The following is a 16439-nucleotide window of genomic DNA, read 5'->3' as shown; positions in this document are numbered from 1 at the left end:
GTGTCAGTCAAAGAAGGGATTCATAAATGACACAATTAGAAATTGCATTCTCTTTTTTTGAGTCCACCTCTTAAGATGTTGATAAGGCTGTCTGCAAGATCAGAATACGTCTGGAGAGAAAAATCACACCTAGAATACCTACCCCCTAGAATCCTGGTTACCCCCGCCAAGCATCCTGGGAAATGTAGTCAACAGAGTCAGACTACTCCTAGAAAAGTCTCTGTTGCAGGCAACAACTACTTAAGAGATCAGTGGCACTTTGGCTATTTTCTTTTTCTGTAGCACCATTTGTGTGCATGGTGCTCTATTAGAATGGTGGGGGATCTGCTTTAGCCTGAGGGCCGCATTCCCTTCATGGCCACATGACATGGTGAGTGGGGCAAGCCGCAAAAGTGGACAGAGCAATGAATGTACACTTTGTGCAGTAGGCTAGTTTATGCACATACTCACATACCCCTCTCTCACCTCCATCCAGGCAAGCAAGAGGCGTTATCAGAGTTCAAGGTCACATTCGTGCCAAACCAAAACACTCAAGGAGGGTGACAAGGAGGACAGAGAGGGGTGTGGCCTGGGGATTGGGGCAGGGAACCAATCAGACAATGCATAAGCAAGGGGCACTGAGAAACAAGCTGACAAGGGAGCAAGTGGGAAACCCACAGCAAGGCACCAGCAAGGGGAGCACAAGATGTCAGCCATCCAATGGAGGGGAGGGTTAACCACTTAAGCATATATGAGCATAAGAAATGCACTGCTGGATCAGGCAAAAGGCCCGTCTAGATGAGCACTGTTTCCCAAAGTGGCCAACCAGATCCTTATAGGAAGCCCATAAACGGGGCCTGAACCCAACAGGCCTCTCTGGCTCCTGATCCCCATCACTGGTATCCAGACAGGCATAGTGCCTCTGGAGATAATAGTCAATCATCAGGACTAGTAGCCATTGGGATCTTTCTTGAATCTCTCTAATCCTTTTCATTTCATCATCCCTGGTGTAGTCCTGAGGAAAATCACTCCCTAATGCCCATCTTTAGCCCCAGAAGGAAACTTCCTCGTTTCTTTGGAAATGAGTGTTTTAGGTCTGACACTACGGAGGACTGGAGGAGATATAATTTTCAGAAGACACAATAATTTTCTTTGTTTTACTTTTCGAGATATGTTTTAGATGTTTGTGTGTTTGCCACCTTCAGCTCCTTTGGAAGGAAGGGCAGGATATAAATTTAATAATTAAATAAATTTAATTAATAGGTAAGTAAATAAATGTAATATTGATGGTTTCTTCTGCGGGTTTTTTTTGCCTGCTCCTCATAAACTGGCAAAATCAAAGAGATGCCAGGTTTAGCAGTTTGTAGTTCCATTTGTAACAAAAGTCTAAACATTTTTGAAAAGTAATTTTGATTTGTAATTATTGTTTGAATGTACTTTTAATATACCAGACATGATAATTTCATGGACAAACCAAATTATATATAATACGTTTTATGTTCCTAAAGTAACAAAGTGAATTTTGACCTGTAAGGGTGCTGAAAAATATATGTAGTGTCTTTCCAATTTTCCAAAACGTTCTTTACTAGAAAAAAACTTGTTTCTTCCCATGGCTTCAACTTTTCTGCAAATTTTACATCTCTACTGCAGTGTGATTTCAAAGAACCTCCCAGCAGTGGCTGTTAATTGCCCTCTATTTTATAGAAATCAAAAGCTTTTCTCTTTTTTAAAATAAAAAGTGAGAGGTGGCCTCTTCTGGCCCACATGCCCATATATCTACATATGGGATGAGGAACTTTTGGCCCTCCAGATGTTCCTGGACTACAGTTCCCATCATCCCTGCCATTGGCTATGCTTGCTAGGGCTGATGGGAATTGTAGTTCAGCAATATCTGGCAGCCAAAGGTTCCCCACACCTGAGCTACATTTTGCACGGTTGCCAACTTTATTTTCTGTGAGGGACTCTTGCGCTTGCCTGAGGCAGAATCCTGTGTGAGCAGAAAGAATCTACCACTTAAATCCTAAATAGGGAATACTTTTTATCACTCTTGCATTTCTTGCTCTAATTGTTGATTATCTCTTATTGCAGCTGTGGATACGATGAGAAGTACTGGGCGCAGAATAAGACACCCCCCGAATCAAGATTTTAAGCAGTAAAAAATATTGTCCGATCAACATAGCTATGCAAAAAAAGACTGTCCCGGGAGGTTTGAATTAAGCCTTCACCAACCTGGTTCAAACTTCAGTTTAACATGTTCCAGATGTTTTCTTCAGACACCCAGGCTGAAAAGCAAGGCATCAGACTTTGTGGAAGTCGCACTTTATAACTCAGAAAGTTTTGCTTTTTAAACCCAGATATTTACTTGCAATCTGGGGCTGCTCCACATCTCTGGTGATGAAGGGGAAATTCACTCCTCATATCCTCAGAGGCACCCCCCAGAGAATCCTGGGAACTGTAGTTTGTTTAGGGTACTAAAGAGTGTAGTTCAGGGATGGGTAAGCTACGGTTCCCAGGATTCTTTGAGGGAAGCCATGTGTTCTAAATGTGCTTTAAAGGTATGGTATATATGCAGCCAAAGACTTAAAGTGCTGCCATCCCTCTCTCACTATTTGTCCTGCTGGGAAACACGGTTACCTGCAGCCCTAATAAAAACAGCTGTCACGAGATTAGATAAATTCATGGAGGATGTTATCAGTGATTACTAGCCATGATGCCTATGTTCTCCCTCTACTGTTGGAGGAAGTATGCTTCCGAATCCCAGTTGCTGGAAACTGCAGGAGGAAAGAGTGCTCTTGCGCTCAGGTCCTGCTTGTGGGCTTCCTGGGGGCAATTGGTTGGCCACTATGAGGATGCTGGACTAGATAGCCTTTGCGTGTGTGTGGCTCGCTTTAATCCAAACCTAAAGTTCCAGCATGTACTTGAAGCTGTCCCACAAAATAGCATAGACTGGACATGGACTGCCTTCAAGTCGACTTATGGGTGACCCTATGAATAGGTTTTTCATTTGGTAAGCAGTATTCAGAGGTGGTTTGTCATTGCCTCCCTCTGAGGCTGAGGAGGAGTGACTGGCCCAAAGTCACCCAGTGAGCTTCATGGCTGTGTGGGGATTCAAACCCTTGTCTCCCAGGTCGTAGTCCAGCACCTTCACCACTACACCACAGTGGCTGGTGACCCCAAGACTAAAGAAACTTGCGGGCAATTGCCTAAGCAGCACAGTAGGTGGCAGTCATGGGATTGGTTTTTGGTTCTTCGTAAAACCTGAAGAAGCTTCAGAATATTTCAAAGATGCAAGAAACAGCTGTGCCAAAACAAAACAAAACAAAAATTAGAAAAGCTATTTTTGCAAGAGCACAATTGCTGCCTACTTTTTAATAATGTCAAAGTGCAAGGAGAGTCACTGGGAACTGCTGGAACTCCCAAAAAGCCAAAGGAAGCAGCACCAGGCAGGAAAAGAAAAGGGGAAGCAGTTCCACGTGATTTCTGGGCAGGCATTGCAACAAAATATATGAAGATGGAGCTGACCAGCTAGGAAGAAGGATTTAGAAGTGCTAAGCATCGGAGGATGGTCCACTAGGAAAAGTGGGGCACTGCCTCACCTACATCAGCCCACCTCCTGCCTGCCTGCCTGCCTTCTCACGTACAGCAACCAATCAGGAAGTATCTCTGCCTGTCATTGGCTTTGGCTTCACTTACGGTTAAGTATCCCTGCCTGCCTCCCTACCAGTCTCAATGGGCACCGGCCACCACTGGTGCTATGGATGCTGGAATTACAGGTGCAACCTCACGATGGCTTTGCTCAGATTAGTTGCCCCATGGGCCCCTTTAAGCTCATGTAGCATATTGTATTTTCAGTCCCAAATATCCCTTCCTGGATGTAAGATTTCCTCAGACTCTCTCCAACGCTGATTTTGTTTAATTGGATTGAGGAGGATATTTCTGCTGAACAAAATCCCTGATGAAAGATACCGCTGATAGCAGCTAATTCTGCAGTAGCACAGCTCCATATTCCATTTTAGATGGAGTTTGTTAGTGATCCTATTGCACACTTTGCATAGGGAGAACCACATTTTCGGAGGAGAGGGGAATCCCGTTAGACACCATCCAAAGCTATCCCTAGGAGTTAACATCAGGCAAGCTCCTTTGCTGTGATGTTTTAGACACATGCTAAAAACTTCTTTGCCTTGGCAAAAAATTACGGATGTAATTTTATTATGTATGCTTCTTTTTAAATTCTCTTGATCTTCTCGATATTTTTTATAACTTTATTACATCTACCTGTTTTTCAATGTTGGTTTTATCTGCATTTTTAAATCAATGCTTATACTCTTCTTTTGTAGACTGCTTAAACTATTTATTGTGTTATTAAGCAGTCTATAAATGTTCTTAAGTTAACAAAATAAAAAATAGCTATAGGCACTTCCAGACAGTCACTGTTTTCAGGGTGGGATTCAGTTACATACCGCCAAATTCAAGTTGTGTGGTTATAGTTGATTGCGAAGACTTGTGCAGCAAACCCACTTTGTAAAAAGATCAGACTTTTCGTGATAAGGAAAATGATGGGCAGATGCACTGGAAAGTGTTGGATAACACTTGTTTTGACACAACATCCCTCACCACAAACAAATCAGAATACATGCTTGTCAAATAGCTGACATTGTCTAGCCTCCCCGGAGACAAATCAGGACAAATGCTCATCGAATAACCCGCATTGTCTAACCTCCCCACAGACAAATCAGGAGGAATGCTCACAAAATAGCCAACCTTGTCTAACATCCTCACAGACAAATCAGTACGAATTCTGAATAAACACATTGTCTGGAAGCACCCTGTAGGACCCGCTCAGCTGTGGACCAAGCAGCTGAGGGGAGGGGAGCTTGTGGATAGAATCTCTTGTCATTCCTTGGTGACTTCTCTTGAGGATTCTCTAGATGATATCCTGTCTCAGCTTCAGCTTGGAATGCAGTTGGGTTTCTTCCAGTTCCGTGACTCTGAGATAAACGAAAGACTTAGATAAACAGGATGAGATCTGGAAGAGACCAGCTATATTACTGTGGGGTGGGGAGGGTGCTTTGAGGAAAAGCTGGAACTCTTCAGGAGCAGAGGTTAATACATCAAAAGCTGTATACAGATGGTAATGCAGACGGGCATCTTTGTTGCTGAAGTTAAAAAAGCAGCTGGGCAGAGGAATGTATCAAATAGCAATTAAACTAGGGGAAAAATATCTGGGGTAATAGTTTAAAACTGGGGCTGAGTTCTTCCTAAAGTGTCAGCCATTGGCTGAGCTTCCTTAATGTCACAGAGAGAATTTAAGTTGCCTTATACTCAGAGCTTGGAAGATTAATTTTAAAAAGTAATAAATTACAGTTACAATTACATGGCCCAAAAAAGTAGTAACTACTGTTACAATTACATTTGCTCTGAAAGTAACGGATTGCTTTTTCTCAAAAGTAATCACTACAATTACATTTCAGTTGCTTTTTAAAAAAACGCCTACAAGGTGCTGGCTTTGGCTGCTGCGCATCTAAGTAGTCTAAAACAACATTAAAAATAAACACACACATACAGAGGTAGTAGAATAATTATTTTTATCCATAAGATAGCAATGGTGGTCTCTGCACTGGTAGGGGAGGTAGGTAGAGGCCACTACTCAGATCTTTGCATGTCAAACCAAGTGCAACCCCCCACCCCCAGCCAGCAAGCATAATCTCTCTCACTTAAGCACCTCCTGGACCCTGTGCTGCCACCAACTAAGGGACACTCACCCAAGCAAACATTTTCCCCTAAGATGCAAAAAAGTTTAATATTGCAGTGCAAATGCAGCACAGTAGCCAGAGAGGGTGGTGGAGGCCACTTTGTGTGCCAAGTGCAAACACAGTATTCACACACACAAACATCATCTTTCACCTCCACAGTTCTTTATCTCCATTCTGCTCCTGCCTCCTTCTCCTCCTTTATCCATGTTCTGGCCCTCCAGCTCCTTTTTCCCTCCACTCCATTCTTCACGACCACCATCCATTTTTTTAAACAACTGTTTCCTCCACTCCACCCCGTCTCACTCTCCACTTCCTCCCTCGCCTCCTACCCACCCACAGAGCATGAGGGAAGAGCAACCTTGCGCAGAAGCTCAGTTTGAGGCACATGATTTTCATCCACAAATCAGAAGAGCAGAAGACTTATCAGGAGGTTCGTTCTATATAATGTAGGAAATGGACCTTTAGTGTGGCGGCACCTACCCTGTGGAATTTCCTCCCCTTAAATATTAGGCAGGCGCCATCTCTGCTATCTTTTCAGTGCCTTTTGAAGACTTTCCTCTTCCAACAAGCCTTTTAAGTTGAGACCTATCCCAGTCTGTGTCTGTGTTAGAATTGCTTTTAATATGCCTTTTAATATCTTTAACCCTTTTTTAAAAAGATGTTTTTAAAGTTTTTTTTACTGTTTTTAACATTGTTTTGTTTTAATGTCTTTTAAGGTCTTTTAAGGTCTTTTTATGATGTTTTAAAGTGTTTTTAATGTTTCTGTTTGCCACCCTGGGCTCCTGCTGGAAAGAAGGGCGGGCTAAAAATAAAATAATAAATAAATAAATAAGACTTCCCCTGCTTCCCCCTCCCCAGACAATGCCCCAAAGTAATGCTGAAAAACATTACAATTACTCCACAAAAGTAATAACATTGCTCCTAGTTCTATTACAATCAAATTGTAAAGGAATTGCTCACTCGTTCCTCAAAAAAATGATGAATTACAAGTAATGTGTTACTTGTAACAAATTACTTCCAAGCTCTGCTTATTGTCAACACCGACTGGCAATGATTCTCCAGGGGTTCAGGCAGTTTTTTCAGCCCTGCCTAGAGACGCTGGGGATTGATCCTCAGATCTTCTGCATGCAAAGCAGATGGTTCAGTCCTTGGCATTTCTCGGCAGGGATGGAAAAAGCTCCTGCCTGAAACCCTGGAGAGTTGCCTAGAGGTGATGCTGAGCGAGACGGGAGTGGGGCGGGAGACCATTAGGCCTGCGAGATCACATGTGACGCTCCAAACTCCCTCTCTGGCCTTCAGGACTCTCCCCAGGCTCCACCACTCACTGGCCTTGCTTCACAGTCCCCTTGTGGGTTTTTGCCTGGCTGGAATCAGTCCTCTTGCTTGCCTGGAAGAAGGGGGATGTGTGACTGTGTGTAGAAACTGGCCTACTGTAGAAAGGTCGCATTTACATTTTTTGTTGCGCCCACTTTTGCCTCTGGCCCCATCCACCATTGGCATGTGGCCCCCAGGAAGTTCCTGAGAAGGATATATGGCCCTCAGGCTAAATAACGTTTCCTCATTCCTGAGTTAGATCCCATGGTTTGACTTGGTCTAAGGCAGCTTCTTACATTCCTGTGTCCAGTCACCATGTGTACCTCGAAATGTGGGGAGGTGCCACATTCCTTTGCCCTCAGGAAGCAAAATGTCTTGGGTCAGCCCGGCAGGAGGGAAGACGTCCAACAGGGGAATGAGGGGAAGGCAAAGAGACTCCTCCTGACAGAGAAGTCTCGGAGGAAAACTAGAGAATGGGCTAAGCAGGAAACTGGAGTTGAGGAAAGCTGACATCTTGACTTGGAAACAACCAACTAGGCCAGAGGCCTCTAATAAGATATTTTAATGGTCGGCTGCCTGTTTGGCCTTGTGCCACTGACTGGGCAGCTGCAATGGGACTGATTAGGAAGGCTTTGCCGAAGTACAGCTTTGACACATCTCTCCTGGCTGGAGGTAGAGATGGCGGGGGAGAAATTCCGTTCGGTTCGCATTTAAAGGCAAGCCTACCTAAATTGCAATTTCCAAAACAATACAGGAACCATTCTTTGAAATTTACATTTGGCCACAATGCCAAGCAATGTGTACAAAAATGCATACACTAGGATAAGTTGTGCATATCTTAATGGAAACAGCACACACGAATGCAGTGGATAAGGGGATATGGCTTGGTAAAAATGTCTATATTTGGTAAACTATGAAGAGAAATTCTCACAAGAATGCTGATGAATTTTTATGAGAACTTTTTTTTTACCATAAATTGATACAGAAACGTGGAGAATTTAACCTCAGATTGGAAAAATTCAAAACTGAAATAGACAGATTTGCCTATCTCTACTGGAAGGTGCTGGTGGTGGCATGCCCGTCATGCACTTGGTGAACCTCACAACAGATGTGGGATTTGTCCTTCCTTAGCTCTTGTCCAACTAGGGTTGCCAGGTTCAGGGCCTGAGACTGATCCTGTATCTTTAGAAGAGAAAGTCAGCCAAGTGCAGGTGTTCTTGCAACCCTGTAATGGGAAAAACCACAAGGTGGAATTCTCCCTTCCCCCTGCACAACTTTTAAAGATACAGAAGACCTCTTGGTTGCCAGGCCCTATGTGCAACACATGTCCACAATGGGAAGAGTTTTCTTGCCTGATGTGGAGATGCAATCTTGTGGACCCTCTTTTTCTCAGCCCAGGTTCGCAGCAACCCCATTAATGTGTTCTGATCCACTGCGCCTGCATTCTTGAGGGCACAGTGCCCCCTCCAAGGTTCTGTCTCTCTCCCCCTCCAATTCTCCCCACCCATTTTGCATGTTGACGAGAGTTCCCTGGGTAACAGGAAACCTTTCTCCTCCCATTCATTGTGTGGGGCAGGAAACCTTTGACAATGGAGCACAGTCGGCAGGATGTCCCTTGTTCTTGAAGTGGGTGGGGGGGGTATGACGGCGAGGAACTTGTTACACAGTCACACAACACGTCTGCAGATATGGGGGGCTCCATGGGTGGGTGGCACCCAAGGGACACTTCTTGATCCGGTGCTGTCCAATTGCTTGGTGTTGGTTTTTGACACCCTGCTCCAGACACCTGGGTTCTTCATTCCGAGATCAATCCTGGAGCTGAAAGAAAGGGTGGGGGCAATCTGGAAAGTGGAGAGTGGCCTTGAAACAGGATGGAGTCTTTGTTGTTGCTGACATTGATTCCACTCGCTCAAGGTAAGTATAAGTAAAGTAAGCCAACCTGCTTACTTTGCGGGGTGGTGGGCTAGAGCCTTGGACACTGCAGGGATGCTGAAGGGGAGGGTTGCCAACTTTTCAGCCCACCTCTGCAGCTGTGCCTTTAACGGCAGCATGGTCTGACTGCAGCAATGAGCTTACAAAGCTTGTGTTGGTATGGAGATCAGTGTTTATCACTTGATTTAACTGCTGCAGATCAAGCTGCCCTTAAAGACATAGCTGTAATGAATGGTTGAAAAGCTGGCAACCAGCTATATAGGGTTTTTCTTAAAAAATACTTTTTGCATGCATGCAGTTGATGTTTTGGATATATGTAACTGTTTTCCATCTGTATGGTTGTATGTGTGAGCATACACAAAATGCTGTACAACTGCATTCATGGCTATGTGGGGATTTCAACCCTGGTCCAGGTCGTAGTCCAACACCTTAACCATTACACCACACTGGCTCTCTGTGTATTGGACAGATATATGTAAAACAGGTTGGGGTGGGTACTTGTAGCCCTCTGGATATTCCTGGACTATGGCTTCCATCATCCCTGACCACTGGTCATGCTGGCTGGGGCTGATAGGAATTAGAGTCCAACAGCGTCTGGAGGGCCACAGGTTTTCCATTCCATTGTAAAAAGTGTGCGTGAATAACTAAGCAAAAAATGAAGAATTCAGGAATTGTGGCAAACTGTGAAACAGGTGTGAGGGACTCATATAACTGAATGCTGCTCCATATCAAAAAAGTTTAAAAGTTCCTGCATGTAGAAGGCCAGCATCTCAGGGGAGAAGATGGTGCTTGAACCCATCTCTGTGACATGCTAGTTTTTTATGTACAGTTTAAAAAAAAGAAGTCTGAAGGAGCATTTGATCACATTGACCTCCCATCTTGCAATCCAAAACAGTGCAGCCCAGAAATGGATTTACCAGCTCCTTTTTTGTTTATGAGAATTAAGCCAGTTGATTGATCCATCTAGTGTTATGTCATTGGTCTGTTTTGCCCCCTTACTAGGTCTATCCTGCGCCCGCATTCCCTGCAAGAATGGAGGAGTCTGTTTGAGTCACTCCAATGGGACTTTCTCCTGCCTGTAAGTTTCCAGGATTCCAGTTCCTTCCTCAAGGGGTGGGGAGGGTTTCGCCCCAGAAGATCACCCCATGCAGATTTCCCTTCACAACATTCTGCCCATCGTGGGGTAGGAGTGGGAGTGAGCTGGCGATTCCCCATCATTGCATCTCCAGACTGGGGAAAGCTGTGCTAGTTGCATTGTTTTCTGCCCGTTGTACAGCTGACATCACTGAGCCAGTGCTAGCTGTGGTCAGTTGAGAGAGGACCTGAATATAAATCTCTTCTCGTATATGAGAAGGTCGGTGGATGACCTTGGGCTAATCACCTTCTTTTAGTCTGACCTACACCACAAGGTTGTTGTGAGGATCAAAAGGGGGAGGGAAAGAAACTGTATGCCACCCTAAACTTCTTTTAGGAACATCAGACTTATACGTATCTGGACCATTGGTCCATAGGCTGTATTGTCTACACTGACTGGCAGGAAATCTTTCCTAGCCCTACCTGGAGATGCCGGGGATTGAACCCGGGGCATTTTCCATACAAAGCAGGTGCTCTACCACTGAGGTATAAGGGCATAGGAAGCTGCCTTATATTGAGTCAGATCTTTGGTCAATCTAGCTCAGTATTGCCTACACTGACTGGCAGCATCTCTCCAGGGTTTCAGGCAGGGTTCTGTTCCAGCCCTCCCTGGAAATGTCAGCAACAGAACCAGGGACCTTCTGCATGCAAAGGAGATGCTCTACCACTGAGCTACAGCCCTTCCCTATAATAAATAAATAATGCATCTGGGTTAAGGCAGCAAGGCACTGAAGCTAGAGGGGGTAAAGTTTCCAGGAAGGTGTTCTCATTTTAGAAGTGAACCATGCAAAGAATGACTCAGTCTTTATTTATTACCCTTTATCCTCCCCTGCCCTTCCTCTAAAGAGCTCAGGGTGACATTCTTCTTCATTTCCTATCACACCTTCTTTTGTCATCACAACAACCCTGCGAGGTAGGTTAGACTGAGAAACAGTCAGTGGTGTTTTGCTAGAAAAAAAATTGCACAAAATTTGCATATGCGGATTTATATGTATTGATGCAAATTTTGGCCAAATTTCAGAGGGGGCAGGGAGGGAAAACTAATTCTGGCTCCCTCTTACTCTGAGCTACGGAGTGTCAACAGGATTTTCTGGGGCCAGGACACGGTATGTGGATTGGGCCGTCTGCAAATATTGGGGGGAAGGGGTTACTGGCCCTGTGCTTTGAAGTGCATCCAGCTTCCCTGTAAACAAAGTCTTAAATAAAAAAGTCGCTCAGAGAGCAACTCTTCCCAGAGTTCCCTGGGAAGAGGGATTGGCTGTTAAACCACTCTTGGAATTGTAGCTCTGTGAGAGGAATAGAGGCCTCCTAGCAGCACCCTTGACAAAACTATAGTTCCCAGGATTCTTTTTTTGGGGGGAAGCCATAAGTGTGAGTGTTTATAGTGATATGAGAATGCTTTAAATGTATGGTGCAGAAGTAGTCTTTGATCCTATAATATTGTTCAAATCCAAGTTAAAGGAAAGCCTTTGGGGTGGGGGTCATCCGTGTTGTCTTTTTGCCTCGGCAGTTGCCTTGCTGGCTACGTGGGAGAGATGTGCCAGTTTGTGGACCCCTGCACCCCTGGGCGCTGCCAGAATGGGGGCACCTGCACCCTCATGAACCTTCGCCCCCCAACCCCCCCTGCCTATACTTGCCTGTGCCCCCCTGGTTTCACTGGGGAGGAATGCAAGGGAGCAGTTGGAGACCCCTGCTTCCCTTCACCCTGCCAACATGGAGGAACGTGCCAGTGGCTCTCCGGAAAAGGGTACCGATGCCAGTGCATGCCAGGATGGACAGGTATGGCAAGAAAAAAAGAGAGACACCCACCCACCTGAGGCTATTGTTTGGAAAGGTTTGTATCCAATGCTAATCCTACTCAGAACAGATTCATTACAATTAACAGATGTGTTTAACTTCGGTCCATTACTTTCGTTGGGTCTGCTCTGAGTAGAACTTTATTGGACACAACCCACAATGTGATATGGGTTGGATTAGGAAGAACAGGACACTGCCCCACATCTAGACACAGCGGGTGCATCTGCCCATCTCGGTTTCTCTCGTCGTTTAATTTTCCTCAATCTTAAATTCAGTTCTCCGCAATCCCACCTCAGTTTCTGATTCATTTTAAAAAGTCTTCCTGGAAATTCAGTAGTATTTTAGTGCTATTTTCTCTTAAAACATACATTTTTGCTTGCCGTTTCCCCTAATATAATACATTTTAATGATACTTTGTTGATAAATGATTTTGTTGATGCGATTGCCGCCCTAGGCTCCTTTGGGAGGATGGGGAGGATATACATTCAACAACAACAACAACAACAACAACGTTTATTTTAATGCACATTTTGTGCTGGTATACACATATTTGTACCCATTACTTGGCTGGAGAACTGCATTGCAAAAACGCAGAGAAGTGTGAATTTCAAAGGATGGCTGCGTTATTATTCATGTTCTGTTTCGGAAAGTGCAAATGAGGGAAGTTCAACTCTGAATGTGAACTGGATCAAATTTCTCACCCCCCTTCTCTACTTGTATCAAGTCAAGCTAATTGCAGGGGAGCAGATTTTGCCTAAAGATTAGGAGAAATTGTCTAATAGTGAGAGCTTTTTGGCAGCAGAACAGACTGCCTCAGCAGGTGGTGGGCTCTCTTTGGCTGGAGGTGTTTAAAGCAGAGACTGGATGGACAGCCATCTGTCAGCGATGCTGTAATTGCAGCCTGCGTGGCAGATCCTGCAATGAGCAGAGGTTGGACTAGATGACCTCTAAAATCCCTTCAGACTCTAAAATCCTAAGATTTTGTTATTATTATTTATTGCCTGTTTGTTTATTTCATGAGTGGGGAACATTTGGCCCTACAGATGTTGCTGAACTATAACTCCCGTCAGCAAGCATGGTCAATGGCCAAATATGGGGTCTGTAGTTCAGCAACATCGGGTGGGGTAAAGATTCCCCACATCTACTTTATGATAGATAGATAGATAGATAGATAGATAGATAGATAGATAGATAGATAGATAGATAGATAGATAGGATGGGAATTCAAATTCCCATAGATCTATCAGTGACTATTGGCCATGATAGCTTGAGGGAGCCTCCATGTTAAGAGGCAATCTACCACTGAATACCAGTTGCTGCACAGGCAATAGCAGGAAGGATTATTGCCTGTATGCCCCCCCCCCATTTGTGGGCTTCCCGGAACCACCTGGAGGACTACTGTCAGAAACAGGATGCTGGATTACATTGACCTTTCATGTTAATGTTGGAGGGAAGGGAGAATCTGGGAGCCATTGACTTCCGTGTTTGGTTTCTTCCCAGGAAAGAATTGCCAGCTGATGGACTTCTGCCCGGCGAATCCTTGTGCCAATGGAGGGACTTGCGTCATCACTTACCCGGTCATCGTCTGCCAGTGCCAGCCGGGCTTTGAAGGGCACACCTGCCAACACGATGTCAACGAGTGCTTTGGGGACCCTAACCCCTGCCTCAATGGAGGCAGCTGCATTAATAACATTGGCTCTTTCCGCTGTGTCTGCCCGCCCAGCTCCACTGGTCCACTCTGCCAGTACCGCCTAGGACCCTGCTCCCCAGAGATCTGCCTCCATGGCAGCACCTGCCACCACATCAATGACAAGTACCATGGCTGCCTGTGTCTCCCAGGTAAGCGATTGGGCACAGTGGCAAAACCACACGGTTCTGCCTGGACTGAGTATGGCTGAGTTTAGGAAGCTGCCTTATAGCAAGTCAGAGCATTGCTCCATCTAGCTCAGTATTGTCGACACTGACTGGCAGCAGCTCTCCAGTATTTCAGGCAAGGATCTCTCCCAGGCCTGCCTGGGGATGCCAGGAGGGGACTGAACTTGGGGTCTCCTGCAGGTAAAGCAGATGCTCTCCCACTGAGCTATGGCCCTTCCCCAGTATAGATACCCCTTCCATCAGGCCATGAGTGCAACAGCACTCCCCCACGCGTGTTCTCCAGCGAACGGTATCCAGAGGCTGCCTCTGATCCTAAAGCTGGCTACTAAGCCATTGTGATTAGCAGCCATTGACAGCTTTATCCTCTGTGAATTTGTCTAATCGTGTTTTCTGCCCCCATAGGCTACACAGGCCAATACTGCGAGGTGAACCCAGATGACTGTGTGGGGCATCAGTGCCACAATGGGGGCACCTGCCAGGATGGAGTGGGGTCATATACCTGCCACTGCCTACCAGGTTGGACAGGTAATGTGCAAGTATGCTCCCCCCTCAATAGGAACATAGGTAGCTACCTTCTATTGAGTAAGACCAATGGCTCATCTCGGTCAGTATTGTCTACTCTGATTGGCAGCAGCTTTCCAGGGTTTCAGATAGGGGGTATTCTTAGCCCTAAAGTCAGTGTGGTGTAGTGGTTAGAGTATTATAATAATAATAATAATAAATTTTATTTTTCAGTCGCCTATCTGTCCGGGTTAGGGACACTCTAGGCGACGAACAACAAGAATAAAACAATACATATATATATAATAACATCATCAAATTTTAAAATTAAAAAGCCATCCTTTAATTCATAAATTACTCTATCTCAATCTTGTAGGCCTGCCTGAACAGCCAGGTCTTCAAGGCTCGGCGATAGCTGGACAAGGAGGGAGCATGTCTGAGATCAAAAGGGAGGGAGTTCCAGAGGGTGGGGGCCACAATAGAAAATGCCCTCTCTCTGGTCCGCACCAGCCTGGCTGTTCTCACAGGTGGGACCGAGAGAAGGTCTTGCGAGGCTGATCTTGTCAGGCGGCATAATCGGTGATTCTGGAGGCGTTCCTTCAGATATACTGGGCCGAACCCGTATAGGGTTTTAAAGGTCAGCACCAACACCTTGAATTGGGCCCGGTAGACAACTGGTAGCCAATGAAGATCTAATAACACTGGGGTAATGTGATCCCAGCGACGGCTATGCGTGATCAAGCGTGCCGCCGCATTCTGTACCAGCTGTAATTTCCGGACCGTTTTCAAGGGTAACCCCACGTAGAGTGCATTGCAGTAGTCTAAGCGAGAGGAGACCAGGGCATGTATCACTTGGGGGAGCAGATGACCAGGAAGATAGGGTCGCAGTCTCCGTATCAGATGTAATTGATACCAAGCTGCCTGGCTCACTGCTGTAATCTGAGCCTCCATGGACAGCTGGGAGTCAAGTATGACCCCAAGACTGCGGACCTGGTCCTTCAGGGGCAAATTTACCCCATTAAGCATCAGGTCAGTAATTCCTAACCTCCTTTTATCTCCCACAAGTAATACCTCAGTCTTGTCGGGGTTCAGCTTCAGCCTATTCTCTCCCATCCATCCACTTACGGATTCCAGGCACTTGGACATGGTGTTCACAGCCAACTCTGGTGAGGATTTAAATGAGATATAGAGCTGAGTGTCATCTGCATACTGATGACACTGCAACCCAAAACTCCTGATGATTGCTCCCAGCGGTTTCACATAGATGTTGAATAGCATGGGAGAGAGGATAGAGCCCTGTGGCACTCCACAATGAAGGGGCCAAGGGTCTGAAACCTCATCTCCCAATGCCACCCGTTGCTGCCTATCCGAGAGATAGGAACGGAACCACTGCAAAACAGTGCCTCCTATTCCTAATCCCTCTAGGCGATTTAAGAGGATACCGTGGTCAACGGTATCGAAAGCCGCTGAAAGGTCCAGGAGGACAAGGAAGGTGTATTCACCCCTATCCAATGCCCTCCTCATATCATCCACCAGAGCGACCAAGGCTGTTTCCGTTCCATGACCAGTCCTGAAACCCGATTGGTATGGATCTAAATAATCCGTTTCCTCCAAGTGTGTCTGTAACTGCGCAGCCACCACCCTCTCAATCACCTTGCCCAAGAATGGTAAGTTAGAGACTGGGCGAAAGTTGTTTAACTCCTGGGGATCCAAGGACGGTTTTTTTAGGATGGGCTTTATTACCGCTTCCTTGAGGGCTGATGGCATTGCACCCTCTTGCAAGGATGCATTCACCACCGCCTTGATCCCTTTGCCCAGTCTCTCTTTACAGCTCATGATGAGCCATGAAGGGCAAGGATCAACCAGACAGGTGGTTGGCTTCACAGTACCGAGCACCTTGTCCACTTCCTCAGAGAGAAGAGGCTGAAACCGATCCCAACAGACCGGAATGCAACTGGCCGACTCTGGCCCACTTCCTGTCTCCACGGCGAGCGGAAGCATGCTCTTCAGGCGCTCGATTTTATCGGCAAAGTGTTTAGCAAAAGTATCACAGGAGATTTTAGAATGTTCCATGGGTTCCTGAGCGACTGGACCGACCAGGCTTCGGACCACTTGGAACAATCTCCTGGGACACCACTCTGCCGACGCAATAGA

General features: G+C 45.8%; 1 protein-coding gene across 2 annotated transcripts in view; it reads left to right on the top strand.

Moving 5' to 3' along the window:
- Window positions 1-8734: 8734 nt before the first annotated feature.
- NOTCH4 (notch receptor 4) overlaps window positions 8735-16439 on the top strand; it is a 62946-nt gene continuing 55241 nt past the window's right edge. For both annotated transcript variants that reach the window (XM_061619551.1, XM_061619552.1), the window contains exons 1-5: window positions 8735-8960; window positions 9981-10056; window positions 11623-11891; window positions 13410-13748; window positions 14187-14309. In XM_061619551.1, the coding sequence (XP_061475535.1) occupies window positions 8918-8960; window positions 9981-10056; window positions 11623-11891; window positions 13410-13748; window positions 14187-14309 (850 nt within the window). In that variant the 5' untranslated portion in view covers window positions 8735-8917. The remainder of the gene's footprint in view (window positions 8961-9980; window positions 10057-11622; window positions 11892-13409; window positions 13749-14186; window positions 14310-16439) is intronic.

The sequence above is a fragment of the Rhineura floridana genome, chromosome 3, assembly GCF_030035675.1.
Source record: "Rhineura floridana isolate rRhiFlo1 chromosome 3, rRhiFlo1.hap2, whole genome shotgun sequence".
Lineage (NCBI taxonomy): Eukaryota > Metazoa > Chordata > Lepidosauria > Squamata > Rhineuridae > Rhineura > Rhineura floridana.
The sequence above is the reverse complement of the archived record's forward strand: the minus strand, read 5'-3'. Positions and strand labels throughout refer to the sequence as shown.